Source organism: Haliotis rubra, unplaced genomic scaffold (genome assembly GCF_003918875.1).
Source record: "Haliotis rubra isolate DU_JTF1 unplaced genomic scaffold, ASM391887v1 Scf560, whole genome shotgun sequence".
Lineage (NCBI taxonomy): Eukaryota > Metazoa > Mollusca > Gastropoda > Lepetellida > Haliotidae > Haliotis > Haliotis rubra.
Genome location: NW_025767258.1, coordinates 480380 through 502348, shown reverse-complemented (window position 1 = coordinate 502348; position 21969 = coordinate 480380). Strand labels below are relative to the sequence as shown.

Genomic DNA, 21969 nt, shown 5'->3' with positions numbered 1-21969 from the left:
CTTGAAGTAATAAATAGAATCATAATAATAATAAACTGCATTGCTATTTTCTTTGTTTAGGGAACACAGCTGATAGTTTAACTGACGTGAAAAATTACAAACGTGAAAACTGAATTTAACCCATAAATTTCAAACGCTATCAAAACGGTCTAACCCTTTAAGCTGAAATGTTAAGGTCCAAAACAAAGCTGTGTTACCTGGATCAAAGACCTCACCTTCGTGTAACCGTTCTTTGTGTGTTCCATTTTAGCCATCATTCAACATGTGTGGAAACATTCTTTTGTCACATATGTTCACAAGAAAGTATAAATATTGGACGGAGCAGGTATGTTTAAAGAGAAGCTGCAATGAAATTGAAAAGAAGCGGGTCTCAAAGGGAAGTTGTTTTCACTCAGCGTACGTAGCTGCTTTTTACAGGTAGGAGGAATATGTCTGTCAATATCGGGCGATGTGTGTAAATGTAGCAGCAATCAAAACGTGACTGTAGGCTTTTCAATACGCCCCGTTGCAACGCCTGCACGCCATCTAGCAGCATTCAAAACCGTGTACAGTGGTAACGATATGTATTTTTCACTTTGACAAAGTTCTACGCTTATGTGTTACCTTGTGACGTCCGTGAAACGCAGGTAAGCACATGTGGAGCTTAGCCACGAGTACATTTTACTCAATGACGTTATTGGAACGCTGGTTGTGACGTCCGTTCAAAGCACACGTGTTACTCAATGACGTTCTTCAAACGCTGGTTGTGACGTCCGTTCAAAGCACACGTGTTTCTCAGTGACGTTATTGGAACGCTGGTTGTGACGTCCGTTCAAAGCACACGTGTTTCTCAGTGACGTTCGTGGAACGCTGGTTGTGACGTCCGTTCAAAGCAAGTAAGCACACGTGTTACTCGTTGTGAGGTCTGTAGAGCATAACCCAACCTACATGCATCTCGGTGACGTCCAGGTGAGCATAGCTCAGCATACGTTTTACTCAGTGTCGCGTCCTTAGAGCATAGCCAAGCATATATGTTACTCACAATGACATCTGTCAAGTAGTCTCTCCCGTAGTCATCGCCGTGGTCCTCGGCGGTGCCGTTGATGGAGAGGGTGTAGTTGTAGTAGACGGAATTGCCAACCTGGTGACAAGAAGGATGTTGACACTAAAGCGTGGTGTATAGAAGCGAAAGGTTTGTCGTAAAATCACAAGAGCATTATTGGGATTGGTTTAGAGTCGTGGAATTCGAACTCATAACTACCGGTAGTGAGCAGCCCTGCATATACCTAATATCCTCCCGTGTCCGTAGAAATCATTTTTGGATCAGCCATCGATATTCTGGGGTAGATTTCTGGTTCTGTTGGAGGATATTTTCATTCGATAATCTGATACAATCTTGTTGGTAGGGAGGGTTTGCTTCACTTTCAGTAGTACGTTGCGAAGCATTGCCCAAAATAAATTGTGTCTCTCACTTGGGCATCACCTCCTCGCAACCCCTCCCCTACGGTAAGGGTCATGCACCTACCAGGCCTATCCACCAGTCCCAGCCCGGGGGTATGTGCTCCACCCCGCCAGTCTGCGGGAAGCCGTACTGAAACACATTGTATTTATTAGTACGCCATCTAATGAAACGGAGAAGTACTTCTTCAAATGAATGTACTTCGTCATAAGATGAAACACAGACATACTGCATGGTATACTGAAATACGTATTCATTATTACAATGAAACATAGACGTACTGCACTCAGTCAGTCACAATAGAACAAAGACGTACTGCATCGTATGCTAAACAACATATGTACTCAGTCATAAAACAAAACAAAGACGTACTGTACTGAAAAACATACGTACTCAGTCATACAATGAAACAAAGACGGATTGCACCGTACACTGAAAAACATACGTACTCAGTCACACAATAAAACAAAGACGTTCTGCATCGTATGCTGAAAAACATACGTACTCATTCATACAATCAAACAAAGACGTTCTGCACCTTATACTGAAAAACATACGTACTCAGACATACAATGAAACAAAGACGTACTGCACCTTATACTGAAAAACATACGTACTCAGTCATACCATGAAACAAAGACGTACTCCACCTTATGCTGAAAAACATACATACTCATTCTTACAATAAAACAAAGACGTACTGCATCGTATGCTGAAAAACATAAGTACTCATTCATACAATGAAACAAAGACGTACTGCGTCGTATACTGAAAAACATACGTAGTCAGTCATACAATGAAACAAAGACGTAGTGCACCGTACACTGAAAAACATACGTACTCAGTCATACAATAAATCAAAGACGTAGTGCATCGTATACTGAAAAACATAAGTACTCATTCGTAAAATAAAACAATGACGTACTGCATCGTATGCTGAAAAACATACGTAGTCAGCCATGCAATAAAACAATGACGTACTGCACCTTATACCGAAAACATACGTACTCAGTCATACAATGAAACAAAGACGTACTGCGTCGTATACTGAAAACACATACGTACTCATTCATACAATGAAACAAAGACGTACTGCATCGTATACTGAAAAAACATACGTACTCATTCATACAATGAAACAAAGACGTAGTGCATCGTATACTGAAAAAATACATACTCAGTCATGCAATGAAACAAAGTCGTACTCCGATATACAATTTTAACGCTGATGTACTCCATCATAAAATGAAACACATAGACACATCGTGATATAATGAAACACAGACGCATTCCACCATTACAAAGAAAAACAGACAACTCGGTCATATGATGAAATGCATTAGACTACTCGGTTATATAATGGGTCTCACATCACACGCTCTGTCAGAGAGTAGAACTGACGAGCTCATCCATCCAAAGCACATCCCTGAAGCAAGTTCTTTCAAGCCTTTCATTCCCATTTGCTTACAACTTGCCGTTTTTGTGTTTGGACTCTGCAAACACTTAATTCAAAACCTGTAAGTGCGCTTTTGAAATCAGATTTTAAACTGACGTATTTACAAATTCGTTTAGTAAATATTGACTTTTACCCTCAAATTAACTTTGAATGAACTCTGTGTGCAGTGAAGTTACAACAATTCCGTTCAATTACCTGATTAAGGTATTTGCCTGCAAAGAAGGTGTTGTAACCCTGCTTCTTTAGATACACCGGGAACGCCGACCCCTCATTCTCCAGCTGCCATTCAGGGCTGCTGCAGCCGCCGGTGACGGAGTTGTTGATGCCGTGGTGGTTGTGGACGTACTTGCCGGTCAGGATGCTGGAGCGACTGGGACAACACAGCGGACTCGACACGTACTGAAATGGGTATATGTTTACACCGCTTTTAGCAATACAGTAAAGTACATTTATAAGCAACACGCATGTAACCAACTAGATTTGTCCAAGCCATTTCATGAATGGTTTATTCGAAGTGCATTTAATGAACAATCGTTATGACGTATGGTCCCTTTGAGTTCGTTATAACCAAGAAGGATAACACCAGAGTGAGTGAGTTATAACGTAGTTTACGTATCAATATCAAGACGGATAACACCAGAGTGAGCTCGTTATAACCGTAGTTTACTTACCAATAGAAGACGGATAACACTTGAGTGAACTCGTTATAACTGTAGTTTACTTATCAATAGCAAGACGGATAACACCAGAGTGAGCTCGTTATAACCGAAGTTAACTTATCAATATCAAGACGGATCAAGGCTGGAGTTGTGGATATATATTATGGCTGGAGTAAAGACTCTTTGCATATTCCTGTCCAAATCACGAACACCTGAATCATACACAAAGTGCCGACTGCTGGATAAGTCTAGATCGATGACATGATTTGCAGTTGCCGTGGGCAGATTTTCCTAGTATTTTCGTAACTATTATCAAGGTGAACAAGTCAGGTGATGCACGCGAAGAAGTAGACAAAGAGATCGCTGACACGCTTAGCGTCAGATGTGTATGTACATCGTCAGGTGTGACCTCGAGAAGATGTCGGACATGCTGACCCGGTTAATAATAATGTAGAACTGTGATCATCCATCACTGAGGTACTTTGTGATGTAATTCCTCCGACAGATGCTTGATTCACTAACCCGGTGCGCATGCATCAGTGATCAGGAAAAAATAATGTGGCGCTTGAGCATGAGGCTCCGAGAAACTTCATAAAATAAGACCGGCGAAGATGAATGATCTTCTGACCCAGGAAATAATAATGTAAATCTGTGAACATGCGTCACTAATGTAAGACGTTGAAAAGAATCTGATCTTCTGATGTGTTTCATGATAGAACTGCGATCATGCTTAGCTGAGGTACATCGCACGTAAGGCCTCGAGAAGTATCCGATCTTCTGACGTGCTTCATGGTAATGTAGATATGTGAACATGCTTCACTGAGGTACTTCGCAAGGAAGACTTCGAGAAGTATCCGATCATCTGACGTACTTCATGGTAATATAGAGTTGTTGTCATGTATCACTGATGTAATTCGCGAGGAAGACATCGAGAGGTACCTGATCTTCTGACCTGCTTCATGATAATGTAGAGCTATGAACATGCTTCACTGAGGTACTTTGCACGTAAGACCTCGAGAAGTAAGACCTCTGACGTGCTTCATAATAAGTTAGATCTGTGAACATGCGTCACTAATGCACTTCGGAAGTAAGACGTTGAAAGTTACCTGATCTTCTGACGTGCTTCATAATAATGTAGAGGTATTAACATGCTTCACTAATGTTCTTCGCAAGTAAGACCTCGAGAAGTATCTGATCTTCTGACGTGCTACATTGTATTATAGATGTGAGCTTGCTTGTCTAATGTTCTACACAAGTAAGACCTTGAAAAGTACGTCATAATTATGTAGAACTGTCATTATGTTTCACAGGTACTTCGCTGAAAAGACCTCGCGATCGAGAAGCACCTGATCTTGTGACCTGCTTCATAATAACGTAGATCTGTGAACATGCTTCACTGAGGTGCTCCGCAAGTAAGACCTCGAGAAGCACCTGATCTTGTGACCTGCTTCATAATAATGTAGATCTGTGAACATGCTTCACTGAGGTACTCCGCAAGTAAGACCTCGAGAAGCACCTGATCTTCTGACCTGCCTTATAATAATGTAAATCTATGAGCCTGGCCATAAGTACTCACAGTTTGGTTTTTGTATTTTCAAAACAAAATTATTCTCGTTGTGGGCATGTGTCACTGATGTTCTTCGCAAGTAAGACCTATAGAGGTACCTGATCTTCTGACGTGTCTTATATTAATGTAGATCTATGAGCCTGGCCATATGTGTAGGGATGGGTATTGCAGAGAATTTTCATATTGCGATATATTGCGATGCGAAAGCATATATTTCAATATGTATTGCAATATATTGCAAGAAGTATTTTAAAACATCGTATAGTCGTGTTAATGCTTGATTTATATAGCATGAACACAACAAATCACAATGCTTGATTAAACTTTATTAGAAACTTTTAATCATGGCCAAATATAAATGTAAATAATATTTGGCACAAATGAAACAAGATTTCCGAGCGTTGCGAAGTTTTCTGAATGCAAGCCAAAATACCGGTTTTCGATCAGCGTATCGCAATACGTATCGTTTTCTTGTCTAAACCGGTAAATACCGGTAAACCGGTTATATTGCGCAGCCCTACATATGTGCTCAGGTTGTTTGTTTTTTTTGGTATTCATAATCGTTATCATCGTTGAAACATGTGCACCATTAGATTCGCGCTGCGAGACAAACCAGGGTTTAACCACCGCATATATTTTTTATAGATTCCCTGTCGTATGCCTGTCAGGTGACATGTATAAAACATATCGTCTGTTTTATTACTCAGCCGTAGGGGCGGTGGGGTAGCCTAGTGGTCAAAGTGTTCGCTCGTCACGCTCAAGACCCGGGTTCGATTTCCCACATGGGTACAATGTGTGAAGCCCATTTCTGGTGTCCTCCGCCGTGATATTGCAGGAACATTGCTAAAGCGGCGTAAAACTAAACTCACTCACTGACTACTTCAGCCGTAGGAGTTCTCTTCGCCGACATTTCGTAAATAGAGTGAATTGACAAATGACACAAAAGAGCTGATTATAAAGAAGATAGCAACAGTCAGAAATTGCTCAGCTGTTGGACAAATCTTGGTCTACTGCAACATGTGTAGTTACAAGATCAAGCGGTTGGATCATCAGAAAACAAACAGCGAAGTGGACGAGAAACCTTGTTCACAGCTCAGTCGTCGAGCAACATTGCATATTACAAACAAATTCAATGAAATATAATCCGAAAATTCAGTGAGAGAACTGTCAGAAGAAAATTAAATTTCAAAGACTTACAAAACTCAGAATGTTGTGTCGAGAACGGAGGGGTTTCACAGTTGATAATCAGTAGAACCAGGCTATTACTGGAGGTGACAAACGTGTGTATGCGTGGAGAAATGGCGATGGAGGAAACCGATCCCATTTAGTATGTCTGGGGTCGTCATTTCACAAATACTCCCTTACATTGGGCCAAAATTGCTAAATAGAAGGAAAATGCACTTATTGGCGCAGAATGGGCCCCAGTCTCCTTGTCTCAATATCATAGGAAATCTCACGTTAAATATTACGAGATAGTTTCAAGCCCTGGCTCATTGCATCAACACACCTACGAAAGCCACGGCGGCTAAGCAGGTTAGATCGCTGACTTTGCTGGCGATTAGGTGTCTGACCGTGAGAGTGAGGGTTCGACTACCGGACTGGATTCAACATGACAAAGGTAATCCAATCTGGGTGAGGTTGTACAAAACAACTTTAGCGCTACGCCAGTCGTAAGTCTATGTTATGGTATGGGAGTTACGATCACCTTAGCGCTAAGATCGCTTTGTACAACGACACCCTGGACTGAGAAACCGTAATCCCAAATATAACCTACGTTGCAACTAAGGAACCTTACATGGAATTAACGTATATGGGGAAAACACCCTGGGGAATATGATATTGTAGAGACTTGTATTGGACACTGCCGAAACGTGTACGAGACGTTATTCTTATAAAGGATCACCATACAAAATAACAAAGCTTCCCAAACTATGCCATTTGAATTGCCGCGTCCTTCAGTGTGCTATTTCGAGTATTTGGACATTCATTCCTGGAGAATTGGTGGCGTGTAAATTTTATTTGCTAGCTGTCTAATCGCATAGTTCTGTCATGTAGAGATTTGACATGTGTCAAAGATATGGGTGAGTCTCTACTGCTGTCGTAAAAAACCACCACACTGTTATACAACTCGTGGATCACATAGACAAGTTCTCACGACCCGAATGTGTGATCATGGTAATTCTAGTTCAAGGGTATTGAGACTGGATAATTTGAGGTTTTCGTTTTTTGCAGAAACCGGAGGGAACGAAGAAAGGAAATTGGAAATGACGTCCCATTGAAATTAAAATGCACTGCAGGAAAACATATTCATGGCGGAGGGAATAACAGCTTTCAGTTATGACCTGAAAGGAAAGACTGAAGCGGATCCAAAATCTAAAAGTACAGTGAATGTGTTTCTGGAGAATACATTTTTTAAGTGTTGTGTGAGGTTATAAAATCCAGGTTTGAATGAACCCAGGAATGCATCCTACACGTATACGTAATTATCATTGGTTGCAGTTTACAAAATACTCTTACAAATCTCCAAAGTAAGAGGGTAATCAAAAAAGCTTTAAAAGGGACAGGAACGTGAACGCGCACGTTGGGGGTTCGTCTGTTACCAGTCGATAGCAAACCACCCACGCCAATATCCTCGCCTTCTTAACATTCTCCTTCGATTACGAGGTAAGATTTACTTGTTTTTGTTACTTATTTGTTATTATCATAGCAAGTTTATGATATCCTTGTAAGTATCTACAGTTTGACATCTAATGGTCAGCAGGAAATGTTTACTTGACGTCTGAACATATGATATCTTATTGAGGATAGGAAAGAAACAGGAAATCAGCATATGAGTGTCATAGTCCATTAGACTAAATAGTCTGCTTGATGCATGAACAAGAAAACCTGATGTTTAAACATTTGATACGTCATTGAGGATAAGAAACAGGAAATCAGCATATGAGTGCCATAGTCCATGTACAAGAAAACCTGATCTCGAAACATTTGATACGTCATTGAGGATAAAAACAGGAAATCAGCATATGAGTGTCATAGTCCATTAGACTCAATAGTCTGCTTGGCCCATGTACAAGAACACCTGATGTTTAAACATACGACGTGTAATTTTTAAAGTTATTTGTTAATTTCATTGTTATGTCATTGTTAAATAAGAATTTAGTAAGTCTGATTTTTTGTTTTCAGTAGGTTTTACACATAGTTTAGTACACTTCCGACACAGCAACTCAGTCTTTGACGATTTAAAAAACAACAAATGCGGAAAGCATGTGTATATGCTTCCTACATACATCGGTATGTTCCTTGATGTGTGCGCATCGTCTGGTTTTCGATCATGTCGCCGCATTTGTATGATGAACCTTTGCATATTATAAAGTGTGTATGTGGGGGGGTGGGGGAGTTAAGCTTATGTCATTTTATAGCCGAAAAATGTGGTCTAGACATGGGCTATTTCGCCTGTACCCTCGCTGGTCATGAGATAAGTGTGCACACTGGTAAAGAACCTTCTGTTGTGTTCTGAATTGCTCTATACTGAAGCAGTGGTTGTACGTGAGGTTTTTCTCCGGGGGCTGTTTTGGTGGCGATGACAATTTATCTGACTTCTTGAACTCTTCAGAAAAAATGTTGTTGCTACTACCAGATACTGGCTTATACAAGCGGTCTACCCACGGATAGTTTTGTTAGACTTGTGTCATGTAAGGATGATATTTTGATAAGTGTTGGTAAGTTTTCTGATAAAGGCTTACGTAAGATTCACATGTTATTTTTAGAAGGGTGTATTATGCCTGTACATTGTGCAACAATGTTTTCATAGTTTTCAAAGGCAATAATGTATGACTCTTACTGGTTTACCAGCATCAAATAGAATGTAAAAATATTCTGTAATGTGGGTCATGGTCTTGTATGCTGAATATAAACTGTCTGTCTGTCTACCCCACGAATAGAGTGTATCTTTTGCCAGGCACCTCTCGAATGTGTTTTATCGTTGAGAGAGCCACAGAACTTCTGCCAAGAGTCAGATCTAGACTAATCTATTAGATCTTTGATTCTGCGTAGCAAGACGAACTTCATCTACAGCAGACTTGTCACGTTTCAGTCTATCTAATGCTTTCTTCCTAAGACTTTGGTTATTTCCCCATTCCACCATGGGACGGCTCGCTTGCCGCACTCTGTCCGTTTGAGAGGAATTGAAGTCTGTGCTGCTTGATATATTGCTGACGTTAGGTTAGAGAGAAAAAGGATTTTATTGCATTCCATTCTGAATTTTGACCAGTCTGCTTTGGAGAAGTTCAAAGCTCTTTGTGGGTTTCTTCCTCATCTTAAAATGGTGGGGTACCAAGTAGAGTGAAACACGGACTGTGATCACTCGCTCAGCTATCATCGTGAACCTGCTAGTTTTGTTGTTGTTTTTTTGTGTGGCAAGAGCAAGGTCCAGACCAATCCACCCACCGGACAATGTCTAGTGGGAGAGCCGTCATTCAGAATTACGAGTCCTTGTGACTCTACCTAATCCTGTCTGTCTTTGCGGTATTGTGTGTAACCTTGTAGCTGAAACTTCCCCGAATGAGGATAATGTGGGGTTTCAGTACCTGTTGTCTGACTAGGGCTGGAAGTTCTTGGCCATGTGCCATTCCATTGCAGAATTTGTAGGTTCATGATGACAGATATTAGCCTACTGTTGACAGCTAAATAGTTTTATTCAAGCTTGAGAACCTGGTTTTTAAAGTGACAACATATCGGATGCCAATTCCCATAATTCAATGAGGTTGGACCCGGTATTGTTGCCTTTCTCTATGCCTAGTTTGATTAGGGAGGCACTAAGAAATTCAGTTAGCTTTTCCGGGAATCTCTGGTTGTTGGCATTATTCTCACTGTCATGATCTGACAAAGATATCCCTGCATGCCGTTTGCCATTTCCCAATTTGTTTGTGGTAGCAACATTGTCAGTGTGGTTTTCCACGTATTTGGCGCCCTTGCCCTTGGGTTTGCCAATGCTTGTCGCATTAGTATTACTAAACATGGCAACAACAGTGTTGCTACCTTTGTCACCCTTGCCAGAGCTGGTCGCTTAGCACTGATGACTGCGGGTTTGTCTGCTGTTGCGGACTTGCCCTGTTTGGCATTGACCTTGCCCTTGATCACTGCCTTGTTTTTGCCCTTGGTAGAGTGCGCTGTGTATATGATGCCTAGAGTCTCCATGTTTATACTCTTTTTTCTGTTCTGCCTGCTCCTGCAAAAGCTGGATAAGGACGAATGTCCCAGTACCCTGCAGTTTTTGCAGAATGGTGAGCAGTCATCTGTGCAATTTGCTAATGGCTTAGAACATGTTTGGCATCTTACCTCGCCGAGGCAATTTTCTTTGACGTTCCCATAGCTGTGACACTGCACACACCGCTTCGGGCGTTTAAAATATGGAAGTGTAGCTGCTCCCTTTTCTCCTACCTTGACTGTCTTGGGAACAGTTTTCCCTAACACTGCGAGTATGATTACTCTCGTGTTTTTGCTCTGACTCTTTATACGGTAAGAGTTGATGATTGCCGGGTTTCCAACTCCTTGTCATCGATCTTGGTCTTTACCTCCTTGTCAGTGGACTTCTTAGTCCACAGCTCATATATCATGCCTCGGGCTGACTGTTTCGAGTAAACTGAAACCTCCCATCCTCTTGTGGTAGAGGCATGGCTGCTGCCGCATAGGGGCAGGATTTTCTCTTGGCCACAGCTATTTTCCATTTTGGGGATTTCTGGGCTCAGACTAAAAGCCTGTTTGGTCTTCCCGGACCGGAGGGTGTACAATTCTCTGTTAGAGTTGGGCAAATGATCTAAGGAGCTGTTACTGATCTGAGGGCTGGGTATTCCCTCTATGCACTCGAAGTCCATGTCTACTTCAGCTGCCTGTGCTGCACAGGCAGCTGACTTCCTTTTGCTGTGATGAGCTTTCCTTAGTAGTGGGGCGGTGGGGTAGCCTAGTGGTTAAAGCGTTCGCTCGTCACGCCTAAGGCCCGGGTTCGATTCCCCACATGGGTACAACTTGTGAAGCCCATTTCTGGTGTCCCCCTCCGTGATATTGCTGGAATATTGCTAAAACGGCGCAAAACCATACTCAGTTTCCTTAGTTGTTGTCCTTTTAGAGACATCTACCTGAAGTCGCGGTGGCTGAGCGGGTTAGGCGGCTGACTTTGTGTGCTGGCGATTAGGTGCCTGACTCTGAGGATGTGGATTCGAATCCCGGACTCAACCCAACAAAAGTATTAGAATCTGTAATTTACTGAGAAAGTGTAATCCAAATATAACATATGCTACTGTCTTCAGGCCCGAGAGTTTGGCTGCCTCTCGACCTCGGCCACTGGTGACCGAATCCTGACTAGAGGGCAGCAAAACCTATGTGGCGTCAGGAGCCTGAATTAGCGACTCGTTCTTTTTCCAACCCCGGGCAGTTGGAGTGGGGGTAGACACGGCTACTTTCCCTGCGTTAGTGTTTTTCTTCTTTTGCACCTGAACGGTGAAAAGAAACACGTTCTTAGTTGAACTCTCCATGACGTGTGTACTATGAACAGATTACTGCTGCTGTCTGCAGCCCTTTCAGCGGACGTCGTTAACCCAGGCTGAATCGTCTACGTTGGGCGAGGTGCGTGACGCGCAGGCAATTGCAACATCGCAAATGGGTGCGACATACCTGATGTTTGCAAAACTGATTAGCCCATTCAGACAGAGCATAATTTTTGGGCTAGGTTTCTCCCGTATGAAAACTTAACAGGGGCTATATTGTATGTTGGAGATGTGATTGAACATTCAGTTCTGTAAAGGAGTAGCAAACCGTTATAATAATAAGCAGCATTACAACTGAGGTTTGTCTTCAGTTTTTATTTGCATTCTAAACTTGTTTATGAATGATCATGTGATTGAACATTCAATTCTGTTAAGGCGTATCAAAGCGTTATAACAATCCTTACCAGTTTAACTCAGCCTTAACTTCAGTTTTTATATGTATTCTGAAAATTCTTTTGAATGTTGATGTGGTTGAACATTTAATTCTGTTATGGCGTATCAAAGCGTTATAACAATCCTCACCACTTTACCTCAGCCTTAACTTCAGCTTTTTATATATTCTGAAAATTGTTATGAATGTTGATGTGGTTGAACATTTAATTCTGTAATGGCGTATCAAAGCGTTTTAACAATAAGCAGCACTTTAACTGAGAATTAACTTCACATTTTATATGTATTCTGAAAAATGTTATGAATTTCTATGTAATTGAACATTCAATTTGGTAATGGCGTATCAACAATGAGCAGCATTTTTTAACTGGGAATTATGTGAATTTTCGAGTGACTTTTAGCTAAATGGTCGTATAAGAAACAACGATGTTTTAGTGGTTGTAGTGTTGGGGGGCAGTCACAGGGTATACGTTAGTCACACCTATGTATTAGGACGTTTTCATTTTCGGTACTTGAAGGTTAAGTTAACACTATGGTCCTCCGTCACCCGTGAATACTCGCGAGCCCTGAAGCGGCTATTATTAACAAACGAACCAAGCCATTTGGTTAAAAGAGGTGAATACCAGTGAGTGATCCAACCGAAAGATTCAGACATTATGGCACACCATCTGTGCAAAATGTTCCATTGACAGTAGTCAGTATCAGGCAGCTGTGCATGTCCTAAAACGACCTCAGTTCATAACGCGAGTCACTCCACGGTTAAGTTTCATTTTCCAGTTGAATGATAATAGTTGAAACGTGCTGGCGATGAATGTATATCCATGAATACTCCAGCTACCTCAGAAATGGAGGAATGTTGGCCCAACACAAGGAACGTATGGGGAATAACAGGCCAATAACACCTACTTAGAGCGAGCAAACACTTATTTCCATTTCCTCGGTTTAATATGCTGAATACACAGGTTATCTCCCAAAACTTAGACCGCCATATCTTAGACTGACTGACTGACTGAGTTTGGTTTTACGCCGCTTTTAGCAATATTTCAGCAACATCACGGCAGGGGACACCAGAAATGGGCTTCACACATTGTACCCATGTGGGGAATCGAACCCGGGTCTTCGGCGTGACGAGCCAACGCTTTAACCATTAGGCTACTATACCCTACCGCCCCCCATATCTTAGACAGCCATAACTTAGACACTAATTATATATAATGAAGGGGATTAACTAAGACAACACCCATGGCTGAAATGGAACAGTCCTAATTAGTGTTCCCTGCTGAGTAGACATAGCTTGTATTCAGAAGTAAGTGATATGAACTGTACAAGCGGGATTAAGTTTAAAGATCCATGCTATGTTTTCATTTGAATATCTCCTCACAAGATGAAAGGGGTCAACTGTTCTGATACCTTAAGAACAATTGAAACTGTAAAGTATGTGTAAATCTCATTACATTAATGTCAGATGTAAAAAGCCCTGCCCCAGATTAGGTCAGTATGGCAATATGGCTGGACTTCGAAAGGTAGAGTTTGTTACTTCACAGAAGTAGGGACATGTAGACATGTGGTCCTATGTCCAACGCTTAGGAAAAACAGTTCGGCAGCTCTTGGTCACCAAGAATATGGGTGACCGTGTTAGATTCCCAGGGCTTCGGTCATGTATCACAATCAAAGAAACTAGGTATGAGACTGGAAGTATTTTTGTTGATGAGCTACATAGACGGCGATGATATTTTCCATGCAATCTGGGGGCAATTAGCCTAGTGGTTAAAGCGTTCGCTCGTCACGCCGAAGACCCTGGTTGGATTCTCCACATGGGTAGAATGTGTGAGACCCATTTCTCTTTTTGTTTTCAAATGGGCCATGTTCGGTCACAGTAATTGCAAAAGCTTTCGCAGTCTCATCCAAATGGGTTACGCATATGGACTTATAAACTTCTCGCAAATTCGAAAATTCCCATCTCCGTTTGAGTAAACTTTGAATTAATACTATGTAGACGAAAAGGAAACTGAAACAAGGCCACAGTGAGGTCATCTTGATGGTCACTTAAGAATGTGTAGTCTGTTGCCGAAACATCGACAGTGTGTTATAGTCTACAAAAAGTGATATCTTTAGAGGGTGACGGTAGTACAGCAATGACGGTACCATAGTCCACAGTGCTGTTTTCACGTCGATATAAATTGCAACCTCGTAAAACAGGACTGTTTTTTTACTTTGATGGAATTTTACAGCCTTAGCCATAGACCTTTTCCTATGACCACCAAACAGACATTATTAACATCGGACACTAATCTTCCATTACTTCCAAATTACCTTGGGGATTTCTAATGGCACATGGCACGAATAGGTAAAAGGTCAAGGTCAGGATATAGGAAAATCTCATCCTTACGTTCGTGGTTAAACTATCACGAAGGGTGTTAATGACGTTCTAATAAAACATGATAATTTATCATCTCTTGCAAGGGACCTTGCCTTATAAAAACAGTAGTCATGATTAGACCAAATCAGGTCAAGGTGGGATGGCTACTTTAGTTTGGTAACTCTTGCACAAGTGGTTCTATTTCCCATGCGTAGCAAGTATTCATAAATTGTTATAATTATTATACTATTATTATAATCGCATTTCAATCATTCAGGACCAGTGTTACTCACAATGCTTCACATAGAAGAAACAGAATTAAAACATAGTGACTATCGTATTGAGTGAGTATGGTTTTACACGGCTTTTAGAAATATTCCAGCATTATCACGACGGGGAACACCAGAAATGGGCTTCACAGACTGTACCCACATAGGGAATCGAACTCGGGCCTTCGGCGTGACCAGCGAATGCTTTAACCACTAGGCTACCCCGCCGCCCCTGACTATCGTATTGGGATACCTGGGAATGAATGACTGTAGTCGTTAATAGGGTCACCGGCAAATTATACAATAAGGCTCTATATATAGAACAGCTTTTCTGACGGGAGCGCCAGTCAAACACTCAACATTAAAATGAATATAAGTGACAGTCTTCAGGACGTGCTTTTCAGTGCAAGAATTTTTTTGTTTTTTCTTTAACGCGCGGAATATATATTTCCCGACTACAGTCAATAGTGCTATATTGTCCGTGGAGAGTAGAGCATGGAACTTGTGAAACGTTGGATAATGATAGAAATATTTTGGTAACAGGGTTTTCCTGAGATCTTTGTACAGAGTGCATTCCATACAGAAATAATGTTCTGATTCAGTAATGGGTTACCAGTATTGAAAAAGCCCACCTAACATACCCGAAACAGCACCTAGTACGTATTTTTCATTTATTTAAGCCCATTTGTCATGGAATAACCAATTACAGGTTCCCATAATATCGCTCATCCAGAAAGATTTTGTTTTATGATCAAAATATTGACAGGTCAATAACGAGTGGTCATTACATAGTTCCTAACCCACAAGACATAAGGAAGTGTCGCGAAACTGTCAAGAAACAACCCCTGCATGATAGCTTTGTGAGATCTTTTAAAATAATATTTTTAATCTTTAACAGAAATCCATCGAGCTAAAGTTAGATTATGGTTCTTTGTTGTTAATGGCCGTTCTCAACAATATTCCAGCTGTATGACGGCGGACTCTAAATTATCACGTCTGGACAAGACAATCTTGTTATTGACAGCAGGAGTATTGTCATGTATTTGGGATACGACAACATGCTTAAACCAAGTCAACGATTCTGACCACCCGATCTCGTTAGCCGCCTTTTACGATTTAAGCATCATGTGTTGCTGACGGTCAGTTTTAACCGGGATCTGCACATAATTTGAACAACGCCAGAATAGGCTGAATGTTTCTTACACACCCGTGGGTGAGAAACCCATGTGAGAAAACTGGTATCACACATATGTGTGAGATCGATTTCTAATCCCGTGATTGGCTACTCCATGGTGATGACCTAGGGTCAGGTTATGACGGACTACTTTCCTGATTAAAATTCATTGATAAGTTACTCGTGCTTCAATCGAACAGAAACCTGTTACTCGTGCAAAAAATACCCCTTTACACCTACCTGTTATTTTCGCGATTGCAACATAAACAGGTATTTATACAATGAGTAACAAGTAGAATAAATATAACACAAATCTATTTATTTTCTAATTCCTTTTATTAAAACTTTTGATTTCTAGTCATGAATTCAAAATGGCTCCAACAATCTGTGATACCTGTGTAAACAATTATGTGAAAATCACCGTTAGAGATAAAGCCCTTGATTCCCTTCGAACATTCAAAATGTACAACACTGGTACTTCTACTGGAGAGATGCGACAAGTGTCATGTGTCGTCTTGCAAAAATACCTGACACGATAACGTCAGTGCCTGTCGAGAGATCAATTTGCTTTGTTGTTTCTTTGATGCATTGATGAAGATGACATTTTTCACTGATACACATGATGGAGACCCACTTCCAATTCCAAGATACTATGTGATTCCAATGTTATCAAATTCACTCATGACAATCTGAACGAAAACACACTCGTTGAAACAATGTACAACATGGTACGTTTTGCAAGGCTTCATGAGTGCAAATGGCGGCACACGTCCTTTCTGTTCAATCGAACATGTACAGGAACGGTTGATCTACACATAAGGCATTGCTAAAGATATTCCTCCGACGCATGATAATGAAAAGTTTATGTCTTGATAACTTACAGGATGTAATCAACTCACATTTCATACTGAAAACTCCGTAAATTCCATTACATTCCAAGTGGCAGTTTCTGGCTCGGGAAAACGAGAAGGATGTGGCGAAGAAGAGTAGTCCCCCATTGACAGTGAACGTAACCTCAGCAATGTCACATTCAAGCACACTGGGTGCACCTAATTACACACACTCAAAACTTTTGGCTCCGGTCGATGGTAGAACATTGAACGTAAACTGGTACACAAGTACAGATCCCCAATGTGCAGAGATATCCAAAACAATCTTCCGATGATGACAACCACCAAGCGATAACGATGACGTCACACGCTCAAATATTTTACGCTTGCAAGAATTAAAATCATCCACATTTGCATGGTAACATCATCTTTTTAGAGGGTTTAATAAATTTTCAGTGATCTTATCTAGTTATCATTATCACCATTGCCTTGATGATGCGAAGAGGTGGCAGAAACCTTTTTGTGGAGGGACACAATGGGGATGAGTAGTGATTAGGAAGCCAAGTGACGTCACTCATTCATAAACGTTGTGTTGTGTATTATTGCGCACCTACGATTAGAAAACATGAAATTTGAATCTATTCGACCATAAAATAATACGATTTTATGGTGTGTAAGAAACAGATTACTGTACTCGTGTCTGTCAGATACCATTTATCTTACAACTCGTTGTTTCAAAACGTATTTAACTCGCTTTCGCTCGTTAAATACGTTTTGAAACAACTCGTTGTAAGATAAATGGTATCTGACAGACACGAGTACAGTAATCTCTATTTATACAACCAGTGGAGAACAGAGCATGTTAATTATAATTCAAGTTTATTATGACAGGATACAAATATGTTGCATCTTTCCACACACCGAAGGAAACGAAGAGAGGAATTCGGAATCGGCTTCCCAATAAAAATGAAAATGCATTTGCTTGAAAGCACATCGATGACAGAACGTATTGCGGATTTTAGTTAGGGTCTAAAAGGAACAGTCAGAGCGAATCCGGAATCGGCTTCCCAATAAAAACGAAAATGCATTTGCTTGAAAGCACATCGATGACAGAACGTATGACGGCTTTTAGTTACGGTCTAAAAGGAACAGTCAGAGCGAATCCCAACCTGAAACGTTCACTGAATTTGATCGGCATCTTGTCGATCGCCCGTGAATACATTTTGTAAACGTTAATTGATATTTTGAAAGAAATACGGATTTCACTTATGTCCTGAAGGGGAAAACTGAAGCGAATCTAAACCGTTCAGTGAATGTGTTTCTAGTGGATATATCATAACAGTGTCGACTAATGATAATCATTTAGCTGGGAACCAAAATAGGTCGTATAAAAACACGAGTCTTCGAAGTGAGGGGTGATTATCCAACAACATTAGAAGAACGCAACTACTAAAGAATAAATACCCACCTACGTAAATTCTGCAAGATCTATCCTCATCTTCACAACACGCATCTTTGTTTACGAGGTAAGATTTACTTTGTTTACTTATTTGCTATTTTTCTAGCATCTTTATCAAATAACATCTTAGTAAGTATCTGATAAGTTTGACATCTAACAGTCAGCGGAAATTTGATATTGACGTCAGCATATGCGTGTCATAGTCCTTTATACAAATTAGTCTGCTTGACCCATATGAAAGAAAACTTGATGTCTAAACATATGATACGTTATTGGGGATAAAGAACAAGCAGACAATCAGCATATGCGTGTCATAGTCCATTAGACTAATTAATCTGCTTGACCCATGTAAAAGAAAACCTGATGTCCAAACATATGATACGTTATTGGGGATAAAGAACAAACATGCAATCAGCATATGAGTGTCATAGTCCATTAGACTAATTAATCTGCTTGACCCATGTAAAAGAAAACCTGATGTCCAAACATATGATACGTTATTGGGGATAAAGAACAAGCAGACAATCAGCATATGCGTGTCATAGTCCATCAGACTAATTAATCTGCTTGACCCATATGAAAGAAAACTTGATGTCCAAACATAATATGTCACTATATATAAGAAACAAACGGGCAATCATCATGTGGGTGCCATCGTCCATCAGACTAATTAGTCAAGAAATTAATATGTTGTGTCACTATTCGCATAGGCTTTCGCAGTCTAGAGGGCGCAGCGAGATTATTGTTTGGCGCTTTTTGGATCTATTGCAAAAAACACCGTGAGTTCACAACAGTCTAGACACAGCGATATATTTAAGTGTGTGGATGATCTAGTAGTACAGCAAGGACTATATCATGGCACGTGGTATCGTTTTCCATATAATAAGCAACTTCGTAACACTGGACTGGTTTCGCCTTCGTTGGAACGCCCCTACAAAAACACAATTGGCATCAAATACTTTTCTTCAATGTATATGTTTTCAAATGAACTTGGAAATGCTTCTGAACTTGATAAAATGTCAAGGTCACGAGAAAGAAACATCTCACTGTTTTTAGTTTTAGTGTTCTTTTGATTAAGTGAGTGAGTGAGTTTAGTTTTACGCCGCTTCTAGCAATATTCCAGCAATATCACGGCGGGGAACACCAGAAATGGGCTTCACACATTGTACCCATGTGGGGAATCGAACCCGGGTCTTCGGCGCGACGAGGGACCATTAGGCTAACCCACCGCCCCTCTTTTGATTAAGGGGCGGTAGGGTAGGCTAGTGGTTAAAGCGTTGGCTCGTCACGCCGAAGAACCGGGCTCGATCCCCCACATGGATACAATGTGTGAAGCCCATTTCTGGTGTCCACCGCCGTGATATTGCTGAAAAGTGGGGTAAAACCAAACTCACTCACTCACAGTGCCGAGTGCCATGCTGGGTAATATTATATACGTTCTTTTAACGTTTATTGTATGAAATGGACGCATGAAATATAGCTGATATATTTCTCATCCCCTGGATACATCATTTATCATAACGTTTATCAATTTATCACGAATACGTTTTAGGTTTTTCTGTGTTTTATATCTCGCAGACCACTCTTTTCCGTAGTTGGCACATCCATGTGTGATTTCCATTCATAACTTGAGTTTCGGTCGTCATGAATCAGTGTCTTCTCAATTACCAGGCTGATGAGACATAAGGCCAGTATAGTCCATCATTCCATGACTGTCAGGGACGAAGTTCCGCTCGTGTCAGTCTGATGTCTTCAGTTGCATAGGGCCTGTAAATCTCGCGATCCGCTACTTCCGGTCCTAAGCTTGTTCCCGGCTCCCTTTGCGCGGGCCAACTTGCGATATGCGATACAGAGCCCAACTTACTTCCGGTACCACATTTCCGGTGACAAGCGAATATTCAAGAAGCAGTTTTGGTTCCAAATTGCGCGACCGCCAAATATGACTATACAAGACCGGACCAAGTGTACAGCCATGCTTATCTGTCACAGCCGTTGACAATCGTAAAAGTTGGCTAATTTGGCGATGGTTAGATCGGAAATTTGTTATTCCTTCAAGGATTATCGGTTCCGTACTGCCAACTGACCATTCGAAAAGGTATGAAACGTTGTTTGTCACCGGAAGTACTAAGGTCTCGCAAAGTGCGGTGACATACTTTCGGGCCGTACAGGCTCACGTTGATGTCCATCTCTCTTGGACTGCTCTCTCTTACTAAACCTGACAAAGTCGTACATATCAGGTTGACATGACGTGAATGATATCACCTTGAAATGCCAACCACTTAAGTAACCTGGATGTAGTGTTGCAAGATATTGCCACACTTTAACGCGTAGTTTAACTGCAATATATTGCCAATTTACATTTTCATGAGTTATACCCCGAACTGATGTTAAAACCCGTCTGCGGCACTTATATGTCTGAGGTACTCAACGTCATCTTTTATTCCATCAACAGTTAAAGTGTGGAATAATATTCCCTTAGCTACTAGAAATTGCGACCCTGTTGCATCGTTTAAATATTATATCCACGTGAAGGAAAAATGCGCTCATATATATTATTCATATGGAATAAGGAAGTTCAATGTTAGGCACACTAGATTAAGATATATGACGAGTACACTTAATTATAATTTATACAGAATAAATGTGAAAAATGACGCATCATGTCAATGTGGCCATAGATGTGAGAATGTTTTTCATTACTTCCTTGAATGTCCATTGTATACTATTCAAAGACATAAACTGTTAAAATCTTCCGAACATATTGTCAAAAATAGAACATTAATTGATATTAATCTTAACTTACTTGTCAATGCAGATCTCTGAAAACCAGAATGTTTTATATCTCTCAAACAAAACGCTTTCTCAGTTAACATCTGGTGTACATACCCAAGCCTATGTCTGTCACTTGTGTACTTTGTTGTAAGATGAATTATGTATTTATCCGGAGAGGGCTTTTCTAAGTTGGATAACGTGTGCCCAATCCTTTTCTTGAATGAATAGAATATGTTTAAAACAAAACCCGTCTGCCAACGATCTCGAAATTATCGGTAATTTTGTATCACAAGGAAATAGCAGGTCGCGTTGTTGTACACACGTCAATGTGAAAGTTCCTCAGGGCATTCTGTATCAGGAGGAAATTATTTTCCATCTCAATATCGATTACCGAACACATAAATAGTATTGAATATACATATTTATATTTGCCCCAAAATTTTGCTACAATCACATGCATATTGTCGCTGATTTACACACATACACAAGTCCATCATTAAGAGTGGTTCCTTTAAAGTAGGTATGAAGAATGAATCTTTGTTAAAGTGGCTCCTTTTAAGTATTTATGGAGAATGAATCTTTGAATACACAGTGCCATTTAGAGTCATGACTTTGTGTGCTGGCGATTAGATGCCTGATTCTGAGGGTCTTGTTTTAATCCCGGATGGGACTCAACCCAACAAAAGTACTCGAATCTGAACTGTGAGTGAAATCCCAAATATAACATGTGTTACATAAGAATTAACCTTTTTCGAATGATAAGTGTGCATGAAGAATTAACTTTGTTAGCAAGACTCTTTCAAGCATTTATGAAGAATGCTTTTTGTTGGAATGATTTTTAAAAGTATTTATGAAGAATGAATCTCTGTTAAGGTGTTTCCAGAACAGATATTCACTGGAATTAATCATTCTCAGAATGTAGCACGAATCACTGTAAAATGGTGAGAATCCTGAATGTCTTGAAAGAGACATACATGTACGTTGAATCAGAACACATGTTTGCCTTTTTACTGCTTTAAGTGAATTTCTACACCCTGATCACACCATTACTAAT

General features: G+C 40.6%; 1 protein-coding gene across 1 annotated transcript in view; it reads right to left on the bottom strand.

The window, feature by feature from the left end:
• The window catches only part of LOC124254029 (N-acetylglucosamine-6-sulfatase-like), a 60812-nt gene that overhangs the window by 16557 nt on the left and 22286 nt on the right, over nucleotides 1–21969 (bottom strand). The window contains exons 3-5 of the mRNA XM_046687895.1: nucleotides 3090–3293; nucleotides 1505–1570; nucleotides 1022–1120 (exon numbers count right to left, since the gene is read on the bottom strand). Coding sequence (XP_046543851.1) covers nucleotides 1022–1120; nucleotides 1505–1570; nucleotides 3090–3293 — 369 coding nt within the window. The remainder of the gene's footprint in view (nucleotides 1–1021; nucleotides 1121–1504; nucleotides 1571–3089; nucleotides 3294–21969) is intronic.